Raw genomic sequence first — 26,184 nt, 5'->3', positions numbered from 1 at the left:
TTTATTCTAAATTATTAAATTTGAATTGGGAATAAGTTACTGATATAAGTTATGATCTTATGAATTCATGTAGTAATCGTTTGAACCAGAACTTGATAGGTAGTAGAACTAGCAGCAGGGATTTTTTTTACTTGCAGCAGGGTATGGAGTTTATTTGAGGAAGGGGAACTAAACGACATGTCGCTAATGATTGCGAAAAAGGTTAACAAACTAGCCTTTTACCATCCTAACCCGCCCACAGACAAAACTAAAGCCCCATGGGCTCAAACTACGCTAGCCTTTTAAGAGGGAAGGGGCCTTCAAAATGGTATGTGAAACGTTTTTTTTTTTTTTTTGTAAGATTAGTAGCGTGATTTCACTTGAATGTGTAGTGATTCACTAGTTTTGTTGCCTGTAATTCGACGTGAGTATGCATTTGAAATGTTATTTGTGAGTTTTTTTTTTAAAAAAAAATAATTCATGTAAATTCATAATAAATTATGTTAACCTGGTCAAAATTTAATCTGATAAAAAAAAATAAGATAATTATGTTCAAATTCTATTTTTTTAAAAAAAAATATTATATGCTTTTAAGTAAAAAAGTTACCATGTTATGGGGAATTCTTTGTCAGTGTCACTAAACTCATCCTAGTAGGTCAAACTTAAAATCTCATGACCCAATTATTTATCTAACATAAGTTTCATATTAAAACGTGTAGAAGTTGCCACAACATTACCTGGTTGATTTGATAGGTCTTAAGACAAGTCAGGCAATTATAAAAAATGGATCGACTTAAAAAAAATCAAGTTAATATTTTTTTAGTTTTAATATCGAGATGATATCTTATTGGATCACACCCAATCAACCCAAGTTAATCATCAAATTCAAATCTCGAGGCATGGACACGACCAGAATGTGCTAACTCAATTAGGGAGCTATCCTTTTCTTTTCCCTTCCTTAATTTATTCTCTCCCTGGTTGAGCCTTTTTTGGGCATAAGTCGGATGAGATCCGACACTAAATTGAAGAGTTCTTGGAGATTTAAGGGCTAAATTAAAAGGATAGGGCTTAGGCTCAAGTGGATGATATCTAGGGCTCTATTGAAGATTTATTATACAGTTAAGAACTAAATTGAACAACGAGAGTAAAAGAAAGTCTGGCGCCAGCATGTGTGAAGAGTTTCCAAATATAGGTGGCGCATGTGGCCTCCTCCGACCTCTAAAGACAAGCTTTCTTGGTGTCATTGGAATAATTTCGGTGAGCCTTTCCTCCCAAGACGGCGTGTGGTGTTTACCTCACCACAATGTGGCATCGATGACCATTTTTCTTCTTTTTCTTTTATTTTCTTTTTTTTCTCTCTCTCCTCTCATTGGATTTCAAAATTGAATTTTATATTCTTCATTTAAAGGCTGCCTTTTTTTTTCTTCTCTTAATTGTCAATTGAAGTTCCTCTAGTTTTAATCTCTTGGAAAACAAAAAATCCAAATAATTCTTTGCAAGACTAAACACAAACCCAATAACAAGATATTTTGATGACTACACAAGATGGCCATAATGAGATAAAAGAAACAAAATATCAAGATCAATCCTGAAAACAGATCAACATGGAAAGATAAAATAAAAAAAAGTTACATCGACAAAAAAACAAAAAAAATGTCATTGTGTGAATCCATAATGCCAATAAAAATGCATTTACGATGGATGCAATAATGAATTTGTCAGAGAATAATATAAATCATATCATATAACCTCACTTAAAAGCTTAAGTTATTATGTTGAGATGGTTCTTTGACATGATATCAGAGCATTATTGACTAAACAATCTTCAGTTTGAGTTTCACCACCTTCATTATATTTGATAAAATTAAGTACAAGGTAGTAGTAAGCAAGTACAAATTTCAAGTCCAAATGACTTTCACTTAAAGCGGTCTTCTAGATAATAATATAAATCATATCTTAGGACCCTACCTAATAGCTTAGACTTTTAGATTGAGATAACTTTTTGACACATTCTTCTTCACTTTCAAATACAAGTTAGAACCTTTTTAAATGTAGGTTTGATTTATACTTTTTTCTTGCTTTTGGACTTATAAAAAAAACAAGGAATAATTAATATAACCAAATATTTAATACGTAAATTAATGATAATTTCTTCTTCATGTTGTTGGAATTGAGGAATATGAGAATCAATTCTTTTATGATAGTAATGGACATCTTTCACAAATGGTGCAAATACTATTTATTCATATATATAGTTTTTAGAAACGTTTCGGAGAAAATTAAGTATTTTAATACCGGATCTGTATCTCACAATGTAAATATACAGTCTGATATTATGCAAAATTATTGGAAAAAGCAAGAAAATCACAAATATTTTGAAATAACCCTTTGAATTTTTTTGATTTTTTCATATTTTTTAATTATATAATATAATTATATTATATTATTATTATATAAATATAAATTGGATTGGGCCGAACCCAGCCGGGTTGGGTTGGGCTGGGCCAATAGTGGCCCAACAAATCTGTTCCCCCTTTTTTATGGGCTGGGTTGGCCCAACCATCTGGGCCAGACCCAGTCAAGTTAGGTTAGGCCAAAAATGGCCCAACAGACCTGGTATATTTTTTTTATGTGCTGGGCTGGACCTGGCTCAACCATCTAGGTTGGGTCTAGCCTATGCTCGCGTGGTTGCTGGCCTGACAGAGCAACCATGCTAATTATCTGGTCATTGCATGAAAAATCATGCAATGGCCAAATCGGGAAGGGGGACAAACAAAAAGAGGAGGTGGTGTAACCTTGCTTGGCTGGAGGCAGACGATTGCTGGAGTCATTCTTGGCGATGCAAGGAAGGTCGTGCATGGTGGTCGGAGGTGGTGGTGTTGCCGGGGGTAGAGAACAAGATAGGGAAAGGAAGGTTGGCGGAGGAGAAGGAAAAAAAAACTAGGGAAGAGATGATTTTTTGCCAACTTTGCACATTGATTTCTCTCCTTTCAGACCATGAAATCCACCCTTATTTATAATGGTGGAAGAGAGATATTTTCTCTTTAATTGTGCTAAATCATCAGGGGTAGAGACCCTTGATTCAGCCCCAAAGGATCCTAACCGTTCGCTTAAAGTGGCCATCATGAATTGTCAAATTTATCAATTGAAGGCTGGTTGGGTTGGTAACTTAGGGGCAATGCTGAGGGTGATAGGGTATAGTCAGATGTCAGATCAACATTTGCGTGCAAGTTTTGTCAAATTTTGTAGAGAAATGAAGCATTAAATGCCCCTAAAAAATGCCTACCCGAGCAATTTTTTTAGGCAAAAATGTTGAAGAAAAGAAACAGTGACTAGACGACGCGTTGTCTATTTTTTTTTCTTTTCAAAATGGCATCATTTTGGACTTTTTAAGGTTTTAATTTAGGGTTTTGGCTAAAGTTCAATTTGGTCATCTGGCTTTTAATTTCTTTCAATTGCACCTCTAATTTACCTTAAACTTCTAATTTTAGCGTCTTTTTCACATTAGTCCTTGGTCTTGGATTTCTTTAATTTGCCCCTAACTAACCATTAAACTTTCAAATCTTTTCAATTTCACCCCTAATTTCAACCAATTAAATCCCTAGAGTTTGGTGTCTTTTTTAAAATGATCATTGGCTGCAAATTTTTTCAATTTAGGTCTTAATTGACCCAAAATCTTTGTTTTTGTTGCGATTTTACTCCTTATTTGAACCAATTAACTTTTGGTCTTCTAAAATTTTAATCTTCTCAATTAAAACCAAATTGGACTTTCAAACTTAATTTTCACCAATTCAGCCCCTAATAAAATTAATTTGACTCATTTAAAGTATAATTAAGTTCTTGTATGTAATTAAATCATTTAATTGGATCCAAGTTAATTCTTAAACATAATTAAATTTTAATTTAGCCTATGATTAAATCAAATTGGTCTATTAAAAATATAATTATCTCCTTAGACTTAGTTTTGTATGCAGATTCATCCAATAATAATTTAATTTGATCTTAAATCTGTATTGTCTCTTCAGTTTTGGATAAAGTGAGGTACAATTAGACTATCGATTCCATTCAAAATTGCAGCTTGATTTTTTCTACATGTGAAATCCTCGCAACTTAGTTTTGCCAAAATGCAAGTCTTTTTGCTATTATTATTTTATTATTTTATTTTTATTTTGGAAAGAAAAAAAAGTGAGGAATAACCCAAAAATAAGTTATGACAATAGACATTGATCTTATGGGTTGTTCTTTTTGTGTTTTTGATAGAGAAATTATTGAGCATATTTTCCTTCACTGTTATGAAACTTGGAAGATATGAAGCAGTTTTATGAAATGGATAAGTCTCTAATGGTGTACGCCAAGTTCTTTAGAATCTCTCATGATTGTCATGCACATTTTATTTTTTTTATAAAAAAAAAAGCATTTTTATTATAGTTTGAAAAAATACAAGAATCAGTCAAATGATATCATAACTAATTTATGATTATTTATTTGAACTTGACATACATTTCAAAAACACCAAAAAAAAATATTATTTTGTTTATTTTAATATATAGGATTATAAATTTATACATAAGATATATTTCCAATATTAAATAAAAAAATAGTTCATTTTATTTTTTATGTTTTTGCATTAGAATTGTTAGATTATAACTTGATAAGATAAAAACATCCTTATTGATGAAGATGTTTTTTTATCTTAAATAGATCAATAATTAAAAAATACAACATTACCTTAATTTACATCAGATAAATAAATAATGCATCTTATCTCAGGTCAGGTATACTAGAGGTGTTAATATCTTCTCTATATATAATCAGTACCGTTACTCAGATTCTAAAACCAATTGGGGTTTTTAGTGATTAAAATACTAGGTAAAGACTCTCATTCCCTCTTTTTTAATGATAAATGACAAGAATTCCTTGTTCTTTCTACCCATATTATTTCTAATAATCATGATCTGAAAGGATAATAACCGCAACGTTGCACCTTGTGACATTGTTTGTTATTACTTACACTTCTAAAGTAAGCTATCAAAGATAATTAATTATATGCATGTTAATTAATGTATGGATGCACGTGTGTGTGTGTGTGTTAGAGAGGGAGGAGGGAGAAGGTGGTGGTGGTGAGTATTTCCAGTACAAGAAGAAGAGAATATATAAATCTAAGCAAATTTATGAGAAGAAGTGAAGCGCAGGCAGGCAGGCAGACAGAAGGCTTTAGCATAAGGCTGCAAGCGGAATCCTTCTTCCCAACTGATAGAATCAAATTGCTTTTTGAGGAAACCGATCTAATTTCCAAATGCTGCTTTTAATACTTAATTGTTGATTACTTTCTCGTAACAATTAAACGAATCTACATATGCCACCCAACAGACTACCACCACCACCACCACCAACACCTTGCACCTGACCTCCACCCCTTAATATGTATGAAAAGGAAAGCTTATAAAGTTTTTGAGTTCACCAAGATGATAAACTAAATCAATCATGTGATGGTTTATTCTTTCTCACGTTTGATTATTCTCATAGCACAGGAATAGATGGAGTATGTGTTTGCCTAAAATCTCACATCATCTTTGAAAAATTTGATAGCTAATAAGAACCTTTTAACACCCCTAGCTAAGCTAGTCATTTCTGCGATTGCATCCTGCATTTGAAGTAAAGAAAGATGATTTATATGAAAATGGATTGGAAGCCAATCAATATTTTCATCACTACTTCTTGGTCCTTGGTACATCCTCACAATTTAAACACACCTCAAAACACACATACTTAATCAAGAACATTAAAAGAAACGGAAAAGAAATACTGATTCTACGACCATATTCTTATACCACACCCCAAACGACAACCCTAGAAAATGAAGGAGATCTAAAACTTAAAAAAAAAAATTAAAATTGTTCTTAAGGATATGCACCATTAGTTGTTGGAAGATCAGACCATGAAAAGGCTGGATTCCAGTAACCCAACTCACCTCCAGCAACTGGAGCAGACTCCAAAATGGTTGAAGTTGAAGTTGATGATGAAGTCGCAACATTGCTTAGAACTATTGCTGATGGGTTATCAGTATAGTAATTTGTTGATGATCTAAGCCTTTGATACAGTTCTTGTATCCCTGAATTTTGAGCTTCACCAACAGTGAAACCGTTTTGTTGGTGCTGATTGCTTTTCCAAAAAGGGCTGCAAAGACCAAGAGAAGGAACTTGACTAATAGGGTCCAAGCCTAGGGTTCTAGCATTCAGTGCAGCTGTTCCAACTCCTGGCTCACTTATGAACTGGTTTCCAATCAAACCCCCCTCCTCCTTCACAAAAATAGAATTAGAAAGTGTACTAGGGTTAGGGTTTTGGGTGGCTCTTAGCAAAGCCAAAATATGAGAATTCTGTGGTGAAGCCCACATGATAGGGCTTGACGAAAGCTCATGTTCAAACCCATTTCCAAAACCTGATCGTCCGATGTCAGAAGCCATAGTTTTCATCTTATTGGTGCCAGATTTTCCAACTGAGGCCGATACGCTTGTGTTCTTGTTTTTCCTACATCCACCTCCAATTGGAACATTCCTAAGCGCACCACCTTTAGTCCAATATCGGCGGCAAGTCTTACAGAAGTGGCGAGGCTGAGTGAGGTTATAGTTGTTATAGTAACAGAACTTGGTGTTTGAAGAATCGCATCGAGGGCATCTCAAGTTCTCTTGAGCTGAAGAAGGTGTTGAGTTAGTAGCAGAAGTAGTTGCTGCTGATGTTGTTGAAGAAGAAGGAGATGGTGAAGGAGAAAGAGAAGGAGAAGGAGAAGGCGTGCCTTCTAAAATGGTTGCATTGATGGGAATTTTCCTCTCACCGCCAATTAAGCCAGCACCTCCTAAGAGTTCTTGAATCATCTTTTCTTCTTTGTAGATCTACAACAATCCAAAACAAGAAAAGCAAAGATGGGTGAGAACTCTTTTTGAGTTAGTAGAAAAGCTAAAGAAAGAAAGTTAGGTTTTTATTGTCAGTTTAGAGTATGTGTATATTGATGAATGTGAGGAAGATGAGGATATTGTAGAAGTAGAAAACATGGCTTGCCTTTGTAAGTTCAGTTGATTAGTATTATTTGCTTTGTTGGCCGGTCTTTTGTGGGTATGTAAAGGAATATATGGTACAGGTTATATGAAGAGATGCGGAGCGTGTTTCACACTATGGTGATATTAATGGTTTTTTAAAATTTTTTTTTATTTTTAAAAATTATTTTTAACATCAATATATCAAAATTATATAAAAAAATTATTTAAAAAAAATCAAATATCTAGCGACCAATATTTTTACTATACTACCACACACCATCATAATATAGACATACAATGTGAAAGCAGCCACTTTAATCTACATCACCAAAACACTAGTGGCCCTGGATTCGGAATTTTGCTGTGGGTTGTTTTTAGAAGGAAGTGGATTGTCTTTTCTTCATTTCCCAATCTACCCTTCTGCTCTCATTCTTTCCTCCATCATCATAATATTACTCTAATTTCATAAGTTCACAATATGTTACCCTAATTGTTTTTAATTGGTATTCTTTGATCAAGTCTAAATTTCTTTTATTTATGATCAATCTTAATGATGCAATCTAAATGTTAAGGTTCCAACTCAAAAAAAAAAATCGAGGGAGGAGGTACATCTCAAAGATATTCTCAAATGTTAACAAATCAAATATATATATATATATATATATATATATATATATATATATATATATAGTCGAGCAATTTGTTTTTCTTACCTCAGTAACTTTTTAATCCAAGTGTAAAATTCCAACCAGATTTATGTATAAAAAAATACTGAAGTTTTTTTTATATAATTTAAGTAATGTTAAAACTCGGATCCAATTTTATGAGAAAATTCATGATAGATACTATTATATTTTTCGTATTTAATTTTCAAAAGCCTAACTATCCTAGCTAGAGCCCAAATTCCAACGCATTCTTTTGCTTTTATGAGGGTAAATCCAGCTCTTCATTACCATTCAATCACAAGGCTAGATTTCATGACATATGGCATATCTTTCAATCCAAGTATTTTTAAACTTCAGCGTTGATGCTCCTGCAGTTGAATGAGATCCAAACTTAGACGCAACAAAGATGCCTCGTGCATAATTGATTTTAGATGCAAAATTTGAAATGAAAACTCGGATATATATATATATATATATATATATATATATATATATGGGGGGGGGGGGGGAGATCAAGAGGGCCTTTTGGTAATTAAATTTCCTTCTGGTTTCGAAGTTAGAAATGATAGGCTCTACTTCTCCAATAACTCCAACTGCGCTATGCTTGCATATAATTTGCCTAGCACTCTATATAAAATCATAAGCAAAAGGTGGGGGTGAGTAAAGAGCAGGAGAACATTTATTTATAATGATTATAGTGATCAATTAGTAGTAAATGAACAATCTTTGTTGGAGCTTTGTGTTCCCTTGTTGAAGATGCTGTTCAAAAACCATCATTACGAGTTCTAGGAGAGGGCTAATGACATGAAAATACGTGTAAAGTTGATGGCTCCACCCCCAACTATAAAGACACTGCCGAGACTTATGGCTTCAATTTAGCCTTCCCCACAGACACTAGCAAAAATCAAGATATGATAGCCATCGTGTGCTACACATTGAGTCATTTTAAATCCAAACCTAATGATCATTCACACGTATATAATTATTTACATGCCTTTTTAAGCCCTTTGCGAGAAAATTTCCTCATGCCTTGGATCGAAGAGAATATATAATTCTTACAATGCTAATTAATCTTGCAAAACAGAACTACATATGTAAATGAGAGTGAAATATTGAGGATGACAAGGTTGTATTCTTTATTGTTATTATGTCTAAAATTATGCTATTTATATACAAGTGATGATTCCTCTTATACCTAACGACGCTTAAACCTGAACTAGAACCAATCCAAGAACTCAAAAGCAATAAAAAGATTCATTAATCTGATATTTTCCTTCACCAAATTAACGAACAGCACACTTTGACGAAGTGGTATTGGATCAAGAGAATTAAAAAGAAGGAAAAAAAGAGGCCTTACGGAGACCTAAAATCTGTACCAGATTTGACCACCTAACCTCAATTTGTTCACATTTAAGACGAATTTCATGATGAAGTTTCCTAAAAGATGCAAGGGAGACCATACCAGTATGGACCTAAGACTAAAACTTGTGCTTGCTAATATTTGATTTGCATCTAACACTGTTTTACCTAATAACAATCACACATAAGACAAATTGCAAATCGGTTGATGTAACCCGTATGTGTTTGCTACTCAGAAAAAAGTTGCTGTTCAAGCATATTTCATGATGACAACGTGAATCAGATACCTTCTATGAACTTGTGGTAAGAATGAGTTTTTTTTTCAACCGTGTAAATGGAAAATAAAGACAGAAGACTTACAAATAAGGAGATGCGAAAACGAGACCTGGGGTTGGTGGATAAGAAGAGGAGGGGTCTACATGTTTTATTGTCTTATTTTTGTGGAACCAATCGTCAATTCACCATCTGTATATGAAGATTGTGTTCATCATGCAGAGTTAATCTTATCACTTGCATTTCAAGATAAACGCAGTGATCAATGTTTAATTACTGATATCGTCAAGATTATCAACCCTCTTGCTATCATTGCAAAGTCTACAAGAACAAATTAAGTCTCATTGTCATTGACTCGTTCAATACCAGCTAGATCATAAATTAACTAATATATTTTGCTTGTGGACCTTCATATAGATTAATTATTTGATACAATCTAGCACTTTGTTTTCAATTATTAAAATAAAACAATAATTTCCTGCTATTTAAAATCTTAGCATCCACATGCTTAATCAACGTGCGTTCTCCTAATATCCTAATTATCACTATTTTAGGAAAAGAAACCGTCCCTGTGATCAATCAAAGTCTATGGGATGCACATGAACGTAGCGATTTCAGAACAATGATCGATCATAGGGGTGCAAAGTGGATTTTTTTTTGTTTTTTTTCATAAGTGGATGGATAAAAGTAGGCTAATTATTGGAAGAGCATCTTAGAATCAAAGCCATTGGGAAACCTATGGCGTTCCTATTGTATAACAAATAGCTAGTTTGATAAGTTGTAACCAACTCAAAATATTAGAATCAACTAGCTAGGCCAAGTCGGTCTCAACTGAAGTGATTTCTTTGACCAGAGCACTTCAATTTAATTTATTGAGGACCAGCAATAGATTATACACTAGTTATGTTTGGTACCTTTTTTGTAAATATTAATGGTGTCTTTCAATGAAAATAGGTTAGAAATTTTAAGTAATATACATGCCTTGAACATCATAATATTTTATTGTAATTTCGTATATAATCTAATTCAATTACTTAAAATTGTATTTATATTTCCTAACAGGATGTTATTAGGGAACTTATTAAAAATCATTTGAATTTCATAACTAATCTACATATAAAAAAAACTAAAAAAATAGCAAAAGGGCAAAAACATTAAATTGCAAGAATCGTTTGTCTCGTATTCTTTTTCAATGAAATACCCAAATTTTAGCAAACCAATTAAAAAAATAAAAACTCCATGACGTAAACCCTAACTTGCTCTCCTTAATTATCTTCAAACCGCTAATCTTCAAAGACAATAACATCAAAAACAATTTAATATAATTAACTTTAATTTATTTCTCTTACCTCAATCCCACAGTAAATGAAAACTAAAATATGCTCTAGATAATGCCTGATAGGTATTTCTATTGATAGTGGATAACTTTTTGCCATAGTTTTATTCAATCTACAAGAAAGGAGTAAAGTTCCATAAAGCATATAGAGTGCCGATAAGAGGCAACGGGTTGTATTTAAGTCACCATTATCTAGTAAAATGAACAAATATCTACAGGTTTGCCATATAACAATTCTCCTGTAAAATAAACGCTCGTCGAGCATATTCAAGTTGCATTTTAAGCCGGGTTTCTGAGATATTGTCCATTTTTTTAATTTTTTTTTTTATAAGCCACAAATTAAGATAAAGCCTAATGAAAGGAAAAATAACCGACCCAAGAGGTCTGACAGAACAGAGAAGATAAAGAAAATTGTACGTTACAGGTGAAAAAATCAAAATAACATAAAATAAAGATCACTAGGATATGTGCACATTCAAGCAATCAAATCTCTAATCCCTTCCACTGTCGACTCCTGATAATGGATGTAGCTTTCAAGGCACAGTACTGCTAAGGGTGATCAGATCCTGTGTACTGTGTAAATGGTAGCCATGCGATTCCATACATTCAGAAAAAAAGGAAAACGAAGGGTGAATGCGAAAGGGGAATAAAAAAAAGCAAGTCTAAAAACCCATGTTTTATTTTTGGCAGTCGCAGCAGTAATAAATAGACTAGTCTTTGGCAACTTTCACATGATTTCTGATTTTCATGAAAATAATTGTTCCTCGACAACTACAAATCAGTCTCTCGAGTATGATAGACAATTCAAAATAGTACTTAGTATATGAATTCTTGCAATTTCATCACTCAATTGCTACAGACTTGACAATCAAATCTCTCAGCAATAGAACAAGCTTCTTAGACTAGAACACAGCATGAAGAAACTATATTTTATAAAGAAAAACTACGTCTTGGTGTTTAAAATGAAATCACATGAAGATTTAACATTATAAGCTAGTTTTATATAAATAAAATAATTGATGGACCTGGTTGTTAGATAAGTGATAATTAGATGGGCGAAATTTAAATTGCAAGAACATTGATTTCTAGTTATTTATACACTGCACAGTAAGAGTAACTGTAAAAGTACACAAATTACGTACCTGACCGCGCGTGCCGTCCGGACCGCGAGACCTGTCCAAATTCCGACACATAAATCAGCCCGAACTTTATCTGGGATGGACCGGGCAGCAGAAAAAGACAGGAGCTTATGATTTTCATTAAGTCGCCGTCAAAGTGGGGCTGCCCGCTCTCTCCCTCGATCCTCGGGCTCTCTCTTTTATATTTTCTTGGTCAGTCACTGTCAACTTCTTTTCTCTTTTTTCAAGTTCCAAAATTACATATCCCGCCTGTTTTTGTTGAAAATTTTAACAGAATTATACAGCGATTACAAGCATTAGGGTTAATACATGTTGAAAATATAAAATACGTGTATGGGTTCTCTCCTTTTGTTCTGTGCTGGTGCTATTGACCAGCTTTTGACTAGGATCCATACATGGATCTGGTCTACACGCAGTATATGAAACTTGAGTTTAATTTTATTCAAATTTTTAATTTTGAAATCCCCATGCAAATTAAATTAAATTAAAAATAAATAAGGGGGAAATCTAAGTTGTTTGAACACTTCTTCTTTGTATTTGGAAGAATCTTAGTTGAGTTTCATTAATGAAAGGGAGACAAGAGAAAATAAAATCCTGGTTTTGTTGGAAGTAGAATCTACAAAATCTTCATCGCAAAATAATGGTGGCAAAGGTATAATTTTTTAATCAAGATAGTTAATATGATTATAAAATCCATATTATGTAAAGATATTTCACATTTCTTGAAAAAAGAAAAAGAAAAAAAGAACTCTCATTTATCAATCGGCATATGTATATATATATATATATATATGATTTGTTGGGATATGGCACAGGATCGTGTATCTTTGTGCTTGTAATAGTCGGTTTGCTCAATATTTATTTTGTCCTTATCCTTTTAGGGTGTTTCTTTCATTACTTATCAAAAACATTTATAAAACCCCTATTATACTAACACTCTTAAAAACAAAGAGGTTTTTTTTTTTTTTAATTGCGCTTCATTGTTTTGTATAAATAGTGAAGTACTTTGATATATTTTTCTAATTATTTCATAACAAATCCATCAATCAGTTTAGTTAATTGGCGCATGCGTGGAGGCTAGATGTTGCGGGCTCGAGAACTAGTGGGTGCATCTATTTTCTAAATTGTATCAGACAACATGTCATATGTAATTTTTTTTTTCAAACAAATCAAGGTTTGATAACATGTCTTGGTTCACACAATTGTATAATGTACTGGGCCTAGCCCGCTATTATAGGCCACACGCTTGGCCTAATCCTTTTTTGTTATTTTTTTTTTGTTATTTTTTTGCACTCTAAAAAAATCAACCAGATTTACTTGCTTCTTAGTTTTGAATTGATTCTTAAATACTATGATAATTTTTTTATTTGAATTTTAATAAGTATTTTTCAGTTATTATGTATATGATATAAAGTTAATATTACTAATGATAAATTTTTAATGAAAATTCAATCCAAATCTTTTTTATTCTTAAAATTTTAAATGGTTCTTTTAAATGATTTTATCACATATATGAGTTTTTCTATGCTTTTCATTACACATAAAAATATGAACATACCATTATTCTTTTAAATTGCATTAACAAGCACAAAATGATAGTTTTTTTTTTAATAGAAACAATGATTACAGTCAAAATCTTTATATTTTCTAAGATAGAAAAGAGATGCATTAATATAAAAAATACCTTAATTAAAAAAAATTCAAAACAACTATACTTTTGGATTTAATAACAGCATCAAAAAATTTCTAGAGATCTATACATTTGTTTTTTTTTTTTTTGCATTTAAAAAACTTTGGACCTCTATCAGCGTAGCGTAACAAGGGGATATACAAACTAGTGCTTTATATAATTAATATGAAATTTATATCATATTGATCTTATATTTAATAACTCCATTCAATTTGTTTTATTGGTTTTCGGGAACTCAAATTTTCTTCAGGGGATGTAGTCCTCAAAAAAATATTTGTACTTGATGAGGTTTAAATTTGAGATTCACTGACGTCAATTCCAACCTCACAGTTAATTAAAGAAACATTGCGGAAATCAAATCCAGGATGAGTAAACTAGGAAATATATAGTTCAGGGAACATCCGGCCTAAAGTGGATTACAAATTACAATTACTTCTATACTAAAATTGGAACTCATTATGGAGCTTCAGTGAAGGGTTTTTTTTTTTTTTTTCAATTTACCTCCTATTTTTATTTTATTTTTGGATAAAACTCCCACTTTTTTTCATTTTTTATTATTTTAATTTTATCCTTGAACTTTTCTAATAGTTATCTTAGATGCTTTTTAATTCACCAACTCTATTAGATTACGACGAACAGCTCTTACATGGTTTAATATTAAACCAGAGCAAAGAAAAAAAGTTAGGCTAAAAGGTTTTTTCCTGTCAATTTCATCCTTGAATTTTTTTTTCCAGGTCGGCTAGGTTGCTTTTGGACCGACCAAGTTGATTGGATCATATTAAGTCAACTACAACATGATTTAATTTTAAATTCAAGCTAGGCAAGGAGTTTGTTTGGTGGATTTTTATGTCAATTTTTTAAATTTCATCCTTAAACTTGTTTGACTAATTGAACAAAATATCTTTGGACCTGCCAAGTCGACTGAGTTACATGACAACTCCTACACTGTTTAATTTTAAATTCGGGTTAGTTAAGGAGTTAGGTTAGGAGCTTTCAAGGTTGAGCCACAAGGTTGGATTAATTTAATAATAATTGTTCTCTACATTCTAGATATTTTTTGTCATGTTCAATTTTTTTTTATCTGACTCATAGCATAGCATAAACCTTTAAATTAGTTTACCTACTACTCTAAAAAACTTGGGAAAGATTATAGTGCTTCAATTTGTATATAAATAGTAAAGTACCCCAATTTATTTTAGTTTTTCAAACTTTTCTTTACTTTGCTTTACCTTTTTTTTAATTCAATTAGATTATATTAGGATAACTCTTTTAAATCAAGACTAAAAAAAAAATCAAGTTGAAAGAATTCAAAATTAACTCATTGAATTAAATTTAATAATAATACTAAATAGGTTCTCAGAGACTGATAATATTCTTAATTCTAAAAAAGTTTGATTCATCCCACAAGGTATTTTTTTTGTTAAACCAGGGAAAAGTTTTAATTCTAAACTCTAATACTCTTACAAGTTTTTGTCCTTAGCTATGGCTCTATCCTTTGGTATCTTTTGTTAACTCTGTAATTAAGTTAGAGATCGAAGTCATATTCAACAAAAAAGAAAACCTTAAATCATGATATAGAAATGAGAGATATTTCTATCCTTTGGTAGCTTACACACACACACACACACACACATATATATATAAAGAATTAATATTTTTAGTAGTGTTTCATATATTGAAAAGAGAGATATTTTTATAATTTTTTTATAAAATTGAATACAATTTCCTCTTTTATTTATATATCTATTTCTCTTATATTATATAAATATTTATAAAATTGCTAACTATTCATGTGTTTGCGGAAACAAAATAAAAAGTAGCCCATATTCATTACTAGATGAATATCTTTTTTATTTTTTAAAAAAGAAAAAAACATTGCCACACAAAAATCTATCCTAGAAACTAGATAATATCCTAGATGCGTGTAAATTAAACCAAAAGAGAATATATTTATCCTCATAATTTGTGACGGCAATGTGTCATGCATTGGAATGATATGACATTACGACCATGCATGACAATTGATGCACCCCCACATTCTCTGTGGACCCCGCTTAATGTTTCCCCTTATGCGGCAATAGTGATTTCTAGGGTTTCTCACCTTCCGTCCTCTTTTTTACAAGTGGGATTGGTACCTCCTTGTTTCAATAATACAATTGGTACGGCTTTCTTTCTTTCTCTGGTCTTCGTGAGGAAATTCTAGAATGCAATGTTCTCAGCATCACCACAATACCGATAGTACTAGAATGTTGAATTTGAATAAAAGTTATTAAATCCTGCATGAATAATGATGTTATTCAAATATTCGGTTATCGATTATTAATTTAGGTAAAAAAAATCATTGATTAGATTTCTTAGACTATAATATAAATATATTTTTGAAGGGTGAATCATTTGATGCATAAACATCAAATAGAGAGTTGACTTCTTTTTAGTCTAATTGATGTTGCCTACCACCTATTTTATAAAATGCTTATGAGAAATTGGCTTTCAGATGTGTTAATTTGTTGAAATTAGATGTTATGTGAGTGCTTTGAAGAAGAAAAAAAAACTTTTGTTTCCATGTCGTTTAAGCTGCCCCTACTCGTCACCTCCCTGGAACCATATATGAACCCCCTCTTTTAAGATCCAATCTTTCACTCCTTATAAAAAATGTTATCGGTAAATTACGATGATGTTTACCGATAAAATAAGAAAAAAAAACAGGTATTCTCTCGTTAATTTCATCAATAAATTTGATGTGTCAATATTTCCGATAAAATTACCGATGATAATTTATCATCGTTAATTTTTGTCAGGGAATCAGTTGGTAATATTTAAAGTTATAACAAGCAGCACGCCCCCCTCTCCCCCTCTCATATTTCTTCTTCTTCTTTCTTTTTCTTTGTGAATAAAACAACACCTTCTATTTTGTCATAAATCTAGCTTTTATCATCATAAATCCAACCTCCCTAACACGCATTCTGTCAGTATCCCAGTCCTGGTTCAATTTTTTTGAAGACTCGCCACGTCAAGTAAGCAAACTTACCCATTTTTATAGTAACCCATTTTTTATATTAATTATTTGGTTCTTTTGTGTAGTATATGCAGTTTGTTTGTGTGTTTACTTGTTTTATAGTTTTTTTTTCTAGAGAAATTTGTTATATGAATGTATGATTTGCACATGTTAGAGTTTGTTTGAAATTTTGAAAAATTATATTTGTTTGTCATTTGATGAAATTGAGTTTGATTTTGTAGCCTAGGTGTGTTATAATGAAAGAAATAAAGTTTTATTTGATGGATATGTTTCATATTTTATCAATCTTATTGTTACATTGAAAATTTCAGTAAATTTAAAGAACTTTGAATTTTTAAAGACAATTGATAATGATTAAAATGTACTATTAAAATAGATTAAATTAGTTTGAACTGAACCAATGATAGCTAATTAGTTGGGTACTAACAATTTATTTAGTTCATATTATTAATTAATAAATGTTGTCATCAATATTCTATATAGGTTTCATATTGGTAATGAATGATCGTTCTTGAATATATCGAGTTTCACCTAAAGGGTTGCGCAGAATGAATAATTATAACATGGTTGAAGGTTTTATTAATTATGCACTATCTAATCCAAAGAATATTTGTAGATGCGGTATTTAGTGTCCATGTAAAATGTGTAAAAATAAAAAGTTTATTAATCCAGATGTTGTTACGAAGCACCTTCTATAAAAAGAGTTTATAGAAAAATACTTGTGTTAGTTTGTAAACAAAGAATCATATGTTCCTTACGATATCATGATAGAAATGATGATTGACTTAACTTCTAGTTCTAGTAACGAGCATGGAGTTGTAAATGATAATTGTGATATCCCACATCGGAAGCGAGCGTCCAGAGCCAGGGCTTTATGAGCAGTGTTGGTCGCTGACCTGTTGTACGCGCTTTGGGGCGTCAGGCTCAGAAGTGGGCTCGCGTCACCAAGAACAAGACTGTGAGGGCGGTAAGGCCCAAAATAAACAATATACAGTAGGTTGGACCAGGCTATTACATATGGTATCAGAGCCGAGGAGTTTTGGTCAAGAGGGTTATTCTTGAAGCAAGAGAAGCTAACTGTCTTATATATATTGGCTACTGATGAATTTGTTCATCACCTTCTTATCCATTGTCATAATTACTAGCGTATTTGGGCTAGATTTATTGATTGGTAGGGTTTATCTTAGTGTTGCCTTGTAAATATGTTAGACTTATTTCATCAATGAAAGCATCTTATTTATGGGAAATTCCAAATGAAGGTATGATTTATGTTTTTCTTTGTAATCTCATTGTGTCTTTGTCTTGTTAGAAATGAATTCTCTTCAATAATACACGGTCTAATTATAATACCATCTTTCTTCTAATATTAACTAAAATGTGTGTGTAGATCAAAGCCTTTTTTTGGATTTTCCTTATTGTGCACTTGGTTTATTAATTTCTCGTGATGAGTTAGTTTGATGGTCAAATATTAAATGTTCTAGACATCTCATTTTATGGAATCCACCTAAACCATATATACTAAAGTGGAATGTTGATGCCTTTTTTATCGGCAAACTTAGACCTACTAATATTGGAGGGGTTCTTTGTGATCACAAAAGCCTTGTAACATGTTATTTCTCTGCTCCTGTAGGAATTAAGGATTCAAATGAGGTTAAATTGCTTGTTATAATTAAAGCTTTTGAATTATCTTCTTCGCAATCAATTAGAGCATAGAGATTTCATTAACTTTTCATCCTTGCTTTTCATTCCTTTTTATAGTTGGGCTCTTTATGTTTTATTATGTTTTGTATGAGGCTAATCATATGGAGGACAACTTTGTAAAACAATGTGTGAATAGATAATGTGACTTTTATAACTTGGATTTGATTGTTGCTATGGATGTATATATATTATCATATCGATGTGATGCCTCCAATTTTGTTCGTAAAGTTTTAGTGCTTAATACTACTTCTCTTTTATGTATCAGTTTTGGTGTTTTTAGTTTGGATGTTTCTATGGTTTCTTGGTATCACAGTTCTAGTGATTTTGATATTTGTTGAGCTTTTATTATGTGTTGTTATGCTTATATATATATATATATATATGAAATCAGAAATAACATTTTCAAACTCTATAAATTACAAAATTTTAAATCAAATCAATGCTTGATTTATTTGTATTTTACTCAATTTGGTCGGATTTTATTTGTTTTTATAAAATTAGACTAGATCTTTTGTGAATATAATCCTTAAAATTAACTCACATCGATTAGATGATAAAGGCAGTGTTTGTTTAAAAGGTTGCATCTGCGTTTTAAACAAAACGCAGATGCAACCTGTTTGATAATTAAAAAAATGTCGGTTACTGTTCATGGGTCCCATGGAATACAGCGTTTGAAACGCAAGAAAAAGAAAGCAGCTAGGAGCTGCTTCTTGCGCGGCAAAACGCTGAACCATGCTCAACTGTTCATTGAACAGTAGAGCATGACTCTACTGTTCACTGAACAGTGGAGAGAGAAGCTTTTGAACGCAGAGATTCCTATGATGGTTATGCTTCCGTGGTAAGTCCAAATTAGTTGATGTCATTGTTTTCTTATGATATTTTTATATTAAATAAGTATGATAATGACAACGTCTTATTACTATTTTAGAAAAAATTATGATAGCCTTGGAAAAGAGATATATTTCTCGTATAAAATTTATTTAAAAAATTAATTTATTTTGTGTATTATTTATAAAAAAACATTTTTTAATTTTTAATTCATTTTCAAGAAAATACATAGAGAATAAATAAATAATTTTTAAAATAAAAAGGTATTAATAATTAATTAGTTTTATTATATATAAAAAAATAATTGATTTTAGATTATATGTGTGGACCTAACACTTTGATTTATGTTTTGAAATTAGGTGGTAATTATGAATAGGTTTTTGTGATATTTAGAATTGTGTTTTTTTTAATTAATTATTTTTTATATATTTTTTTATCATTTTAATGGAACGATAAAAAAACTATCGAATGTGGTGGTGCGCGTCAACCACCACATTATATTTATGAATTTGTTGCAAGCCATGGAAACTATAGTTCTTGTCGGATGAAATTTATACATGATGGAATTGCAAATAATTTAATGGAATAATAAAAAATATTTTATATAAAGTATTGTTTATTTCATGATGTAATAGTAGTAGTTAAATGTATAATATTTCAATTAAAAACTATTATTTTATAACTTCAATTTGAAAAGCATTCTTAACCAAACACATTATACTACTTTTTGTTCAACCTCAATTTTAACCACAGTTTTAACTAAACATATATTTTTCTAAACCAACCTCAACTAAAAAATACTTTTTATAAAATAGTTTTTTTCAAACCACAATCACAACAACTAGTAAAATATTAAACATATTCTCAAATTCGTTGATTTGAATAAAATAGTCAAAATTGAGCGCTAATAATGTATCACTGTTGTTCAAAACATAACATTGGTACTGTAGCCACCACTATTATCAATGCACGTACTAACAACGCATGAGAGGTCAAAAATATTCAAATGAACTTGCACAATGCTGTCTGATGGAACAGAATAGATTAGTTATCTACTAGGGGGAAAAAATGGGCACACCTGGTCCGTTAACCTAACATCTAGTATGGCTTGATTATCAAATGTGGACCCAAAGCACTATCTATAACCTTATTGCTAGTCCCTCTCCATGTTGTAGACCATGATTGTCCGATCAATCATTCAAACACACTGAGCATATATGTCCCTATCGTTTAATTAAATTTCCAATAAGGAACTTGCATGGCACACACTAGTTTTTTGGTTGTTTGTTTATATTCTCTAGGAATCCTCGGATCTTGTTTTTAAGCCCTTCGGTGACGATGTTTTTGTATTTTTGCAAGCTTTCTTTGCATTGAAAAGGAGAGGCATATATATGTGCTAGCTATGATGAAGGTTTTACAATTCATTTCTGAATTTTGAGCATTTAATAGGATATTTTAACAATTTCATAAAACTTCTGTCGCAAAAGTGGCAGTTTTTTTGTAAGAATGGTTACAAAATCTATTTGATTTTTTTCTTGTGTGAAATTACAGAATGTAGCCCATTTATGTAGAATTAATAATGCCCAGGAAGCATTGTGAGGGAAACTATTCAAATGGATGGTGGCTCTCAATGCTACATTCTCTAGCTAAGGCCTAAGGCCCCCCCCCATGAGCAATTACAACAGGATTGGTCATCAAAAATGGGAATTTCAATGTAGGGTTGAACCTGACAAAAGCTAAGATGGACAGGATCCTTCCTGCAGAACAGATCAAATCATGTCTCTATACAAAGTTGGCATGTGGGTTGTTTCTTATTGGAGAAAGTGGAACTTACAAAAGCTTAACAAGTCTTGACGATGAACTTCTTGGCTCAGAGAATTTCTTACTGACAACATATATGTCAAGGATCTTCCCATGCTCAAATCAAGGTCAGTACTTAATCCAAATTTGAAGCTACCAAGATTAGATTTGGTTCCTTATAGGAGTTTGTATTTTAATGCATGCTTCAGCATTTAGTATAATAATCAATGCAAATCTCTCTCTCTCTCTCTCTCTCTCTGGTCTGTATGTGTATATTATAAGATTGAAGCTAGCTCAGTTTCCATGTGGTTTCAATTTTTAAACTTTCACAAGAATGCCCATGATCGTATCTTTGTCAAGGCACACATGACAAATTCGGGGATCATGCACCTAGCTAGGTACAATCTATTTTGAAAGCAGCCAAATGAAGATCGGATCTCCTTGAAAGCCTAAGAAACAAGAATAGGTTCTTTCTTTTTTCCAAATAACAAATTAGGGTATAGGGTCATGATCAACCAAGATAGCTATTATACAACGTCAAGTTTCGACGAGTTTACACAATTTGAAATAACAACCATGATCCAACCCAACATAAAAAGCTACCCTTTGAGTCCATTAGACATGAACCAATAGCTTGGCATAACTACAAGCATTTTAGTATATTTTTTAAATTGTTTTTTATGATCTTAATGTATTAATAACAAAAATTAAAAAAATCTTTAAAAAATATCATTTTAATATATTTTTAATAAAAAAATATTTTTACAGAAACAACCTACACCATGTTAACAAACTTTGAACTATTATATCCACATCCTTGACTTAGACATTAGCATATGAGTCGATGCAGGGCTAATTCTGGATCACTCAAAGCAGAAGAGGTTGCAACTTAATTTCTGGGTTAGAAAATTAGCAAAAAAGAGCCTCGTTTTACAGGTCTGTGATCTGTTTGCGGTGCATGTATGTCCAAGAAATTCATGTCATAGTAGGTAGCTACATCAAATCAAGAATCGTAAGAATCTGGATTGGGACCCATCTGAGCAAACAAATTTGAAGACCAACAATCCCTGCTTTAATGAATTATTACATTAATTGTCCTATTATAGGAAGATTCTGCGACCGAAGTGGGATTGGTGTTGTTAACATGGGAGTGGTTGTTTTATAATATATATATATATATTATTCCCCTCATGGAACACCACTTTATTCTGCTCTCATCCATCAATATCATTTAAAAAGGGGATTTGTCAATTGTCATCTTCTTTGCTTGAAAACCATGTAACGTTTAATGGAATTTGAGGTTCTCTCGCTTTAATTTAGACATTCCACTCTCCTTTTGTTACAGTAAGGAATTTGACTGTTAATAATTAATTAATGTTTTACTTTGGATGTTTCCTCTTATTGTCAACGACAAAGAGATTAGGACTCCCATATTGGATGATTGGTCCCCCGTTGGTGATACTCTAATTATACCACTAGCTAGCCAGCATTGCTTGCCAAGCCTTCATGATATCCTTTGAAATTGCCGAATGCTTTTTAAACAAGATTTCACCAGGAGGTAACCATATATGAAAGTTATTAGCTGTAAATATTGCTTTTCACTTAGACATTTGACTGGAGTTTAGTTCTTTTTTCCTATAAAACATAGATGTTTTTCTAATTAGATGCTTTTAATTTTCAATATCGATGAAATTAAGTTTTGGTTAGACTTGAACTAACCCGTTTATATATATATGGATCAAATTATTGTCCACTTGAGTCAATGTGGTTCAACCAATATTTACCCAATTTAACTGGAAAATGGATGTTTATGAGAGAACTTCTACCCAATTATTTACCGTAGGTAATTATAATTAAATTAGGTGAGTGATTTATAAGTATATGACATAACCCTGGCCATCAATGAAAATCTAATAATTAGAGGATGTAAGTAATATGATGTAATGAGCATAATTCGTTAAAATTCAACTCGAACCATCCCTTTTCCATTCATCTTCGCTGCAATGATGCAAACCAAGGCCGCCCATCATGGCATGTTCCACTTTGAGATGCATTCTGAATTTAATATTTCATAAATAATTTAAAAAAATATAGATATTCCTATCTATATGACTAATTATATTGATACAAGCACGTACATGATTTCTTTTTTAATCGAATATAAGTGTAGATTAAATAGCCTAAAGACTTGATAATATTTCAAGGAATTGAATCACTTGTATATTAGGGGGGAAGGCCTAGGAAGAAGGGATGCTGCTCTATCTTAGAATTATCAATTGCTATCTTTTAATTTTAATTTATTTATCTTTTTTTTGTTTTGTTTTGTTTTTTTTTTTTTTTTGAGAGAGAGAGAGAGAGGTAGACTTGATAATAAAACTTTGTTGTGCAGAAACATAGATCCAAACTAATTGCTCTGTCAGCTAAGCCCACCCGATAACAAAATCCATAGGCCATATGGATTTATTAGGCCAATTTTTCAACTTAGTTTTTTGGGCTCATGAAATCTAAAACCCAGAGATTACATGAGCCCAAAACAAACACAACCATTCATTCTTAATTTAGTTAATTATAACTCCCTCCCCATAATTTATCGAAGTAAATTAATTGATACTTATAGTATAAAACATAATTAAATAATCATTTGACTAGTGCTGACCATTCTTAATTTAGTAATATTTTTTACTAAAAAAGCCTGTTTTTCCTCGTTATTCTTTCCATATTATCCATTTTTCTCCATTTCTTAAAAGGAAATTGAAAAATTACATGAAATGGATGAAAAAGTTTGTGTTATGAATGGATTAACAACTGCTAGGGTTAAATATATAGTTTCTAGAACTATGAAGACTAATATATATATATAGGGACTAACTTATATTTAAATCCAAGAAGAAATGCGTATGATTATTTCCAAGAATGAAATTAAATTAATTATTATCTAAAATACTGGCCACCTAGTGTTTGTGCAAGCAAGTACGCATGGGATACATTTTGGATGCGTTTATTATGATCCATGATTCCAAAGATCTGTGTTATTATTGTTGCATTTTTTGAATCATTTTTTTGTCATTCATCATCAATGTTTTTTTTTTTATTTTTAAATCCTGTGTTATTATTGAATGGTGGTGCAAGCAATTTTAATTCAATACTTGTTATTGTATTAAAATCCAATAGTATATTATAAAATTATATTGCTGGCTTTGAATTATAGGAAACTTAATTATTCTAAGACATACGGAAAACACAATTAAAGCTAATTAATTAAGGTTATTTTTTTAGATGTAAATAAATAAATAAAAAGATATTCTAGTTTGGTGCACAAAATTAAAAAATACAATAAGAGATTTTAGTTTTAATACATGAAATAAAAGAGAAAGTCTAGGATTATTAAATTTAATATTTCAATTTTGTATCATGTGCATGTGGGTAGATCGTAATCATTATGTAGAATTAGCAATTTTGAAAAAAACAAATTTAATTTTAATCAATAGAAAATATCTTGGTGTCATTGTTATTAATCATTTTATTATAATTTGTTTTTGTAATTTTTTGAATTATTGTTTTACAACTTATTTTTTAAAATATTTATTTGGATCTTTATTTAAATATATATCAATGTTATTACCCACACATTAAACACATCTCATATCCAAATTCAGTGAAATTCTTTAAAAAATATAAAGTTATTTTATTTTATTTATTAAAGGTATAATAATATTTTTATTTTTTGTTCAGTTTAGCTTATATATAATCTCTTTGTATTTAGGTTAAACTTATTCTTTTAGATTATTATAATCATGCAGTATCAATGAAACCCTAACCTCCTCCTCTATTATTTTAGTATTTCTCTTTATTTCTTAGAATTGTTTAACATGGTTCCATTGAGCATTGGTTTTCTTTTTGGAGTGATCATATAACTTTGAGAAGATATTTGTTCAGTTTCTACAATCTAGTATTTCATTTTCCTTTCTTTTGCGTTCTGGTTTTCTTTGTTTTTTTTTTTTTATTATGGCTACTAAGAGAGATTATTTGTTTAGTTTGTGAGTGTGAAGTTGGATGGAAAGAATTATTTCTAATGAAGTTATGTGATGAGAAATTTTTTTAAGGGTAAAAAGATGTCGGGATATATTAGTGAAACTTCTGTGATACATAGGAAAATTGATGAGAGTTTCTTTTAGTTTTTATTACTAGATCATTGTTTGTGTTACGCTACGGGTCAGATTAAATTTCTTTTGGATATTAAAACAATATCTGGTATTGTTGATGTGTTTTTTAGCAAAAAAAAAATATATATTATATAGAGATTGATTTGATGTGACTTAGTTGACTTGACAGGTCCATAAAAAACCCAAACAACTAATAAAAATATATTTTAACTTAAAAAAATCAAGACGACATCATTGTTTTCAAATATTGAAATAACAACATATTAAATCAACTCGAACCAACTTAGGTTAACCTACCAAATTCACTTCCTAGGTCATGAGACCCTGATAAACCTATAGAAAGCAAAATAAAATAAAATATTAAACTCAATTCTTAATCAACCCAATGATAAATGATGAAATTAAAAATAAATTTAATTAAAAAAATGAGCTGGGTCAACCCTGGTTAACTTATCAAACTTAGGTCATGAGCCTATGATAACCCTATAGAAAGAAAGAAAAAAAGTATGAAGCTTAATTCTCAATCAACTCAATGTTGAATGATAAAATTAAAAAAAAAAGACACAAAAAACCACCCGCGTCAATCGACCAAACCCTTGACCCGAGTCGTGAGACTGGGATAACCTCATAGAACGCTTACTAAAACAAATTGTGAGGTCTAATCCCTAGTCAATTCACTATTGAAGAATGAAATTAAAAAAAATAACTAAAAAAATTGAGTCAACCGACCTAACCCACAACCTGGGTCATAAGATCATGGTAACCACATAAAAAGAAAAAAACAATATGAAAACCTATTCTCAATCAGCCCAATATTGAATGACTAAATTGAAAAGGAAAATAAAAAAAATAAAAAATAACACGAGTCAACCCGGGTTAACTTGCCAAACTTGGGTTAAGAGATCAGGATAATTTCATAGAAATTAAATCGAAGAAAATTATAAAGTTCGAATGTTAATCAATCAAATGTTGAAGGATGAAATTGAAAATAAAATCAATTAAAAAAAAAGTCAACCTTGCTATCCCGTAAAAATCATGACCCAGGACATGAGACCGTAATAACCCTGTTGAAAGAAAATAAACAAAATAATTATAAAACTCAATTTCCAACCAACCTAATGTTGAAGGATGAAATTAACAAAAAACAAATGACTCAAGTCAACATGGCTTACCCACAAAACTCATCACTTGGATCATGAGA

At 31.1% G+C, this 26,184-nt stretch overlaps 1 protein-coding gene across 2 annotated transcripts; it reads right to left on the bottom strand.

Moving 5' to 3' along the window:
• Positions 1-5,648: 5,648 nt before the first annotated feature.
• LOC7483138 (dof zinc finger protein DOF2.4) lies at positions 5,649-7,145 on the bottom strand. Of its 2 annotated transcripts, XM_024604994.2 has the most exons (3): positions 7,036-7,145; positions 6,773-6,869; positions 5,649-6,670 (listed from the first exon to the last, which is right to left on the bottom strand). In XM_024604994.2, exons 2-3 carry the CDS (start codon positions 6,849-6,851, stop codon positions 5,880-5,882), a joined length of 870 nt encoding a protein of 289 aa, XP_024460762.1. In that variant the 5' UTR covers positions 6,852-6,869; positions 7,036-7,145; the 3' UTR covers positions 5,649-5,879. The 2 variants fall into 2 exon arrangements, with proteins under 2 accessions (XP_024460762.1, XP_002310753.1); XM_002310717.4 differs by having other exon boundaries at positions 5,649-6,869; positions 7,036-7,107.
• Between the last annotated feature and the right edge of the window lie 19,039 nt (positions 7,146-26,184).

The sequence above is a fragment of the Populus trichocarpa genome, chromosome 7 (assembly GCF_000002775.5).
Source record: "Populus trichocarpa isolate Nisqually-1 chromosome 7, P.trichocarpa_v4.1, whole genome shotgun sequence".
NCBI lineage: Eukaryota > Viridiplantae > Streptophyta > Magnoliopsida > Malpighiales > Salicaceae > Populus > Populus trichocarpa.
This window is presented reverse-complemented; position numbering and strand designations above follow the sequence as displayed.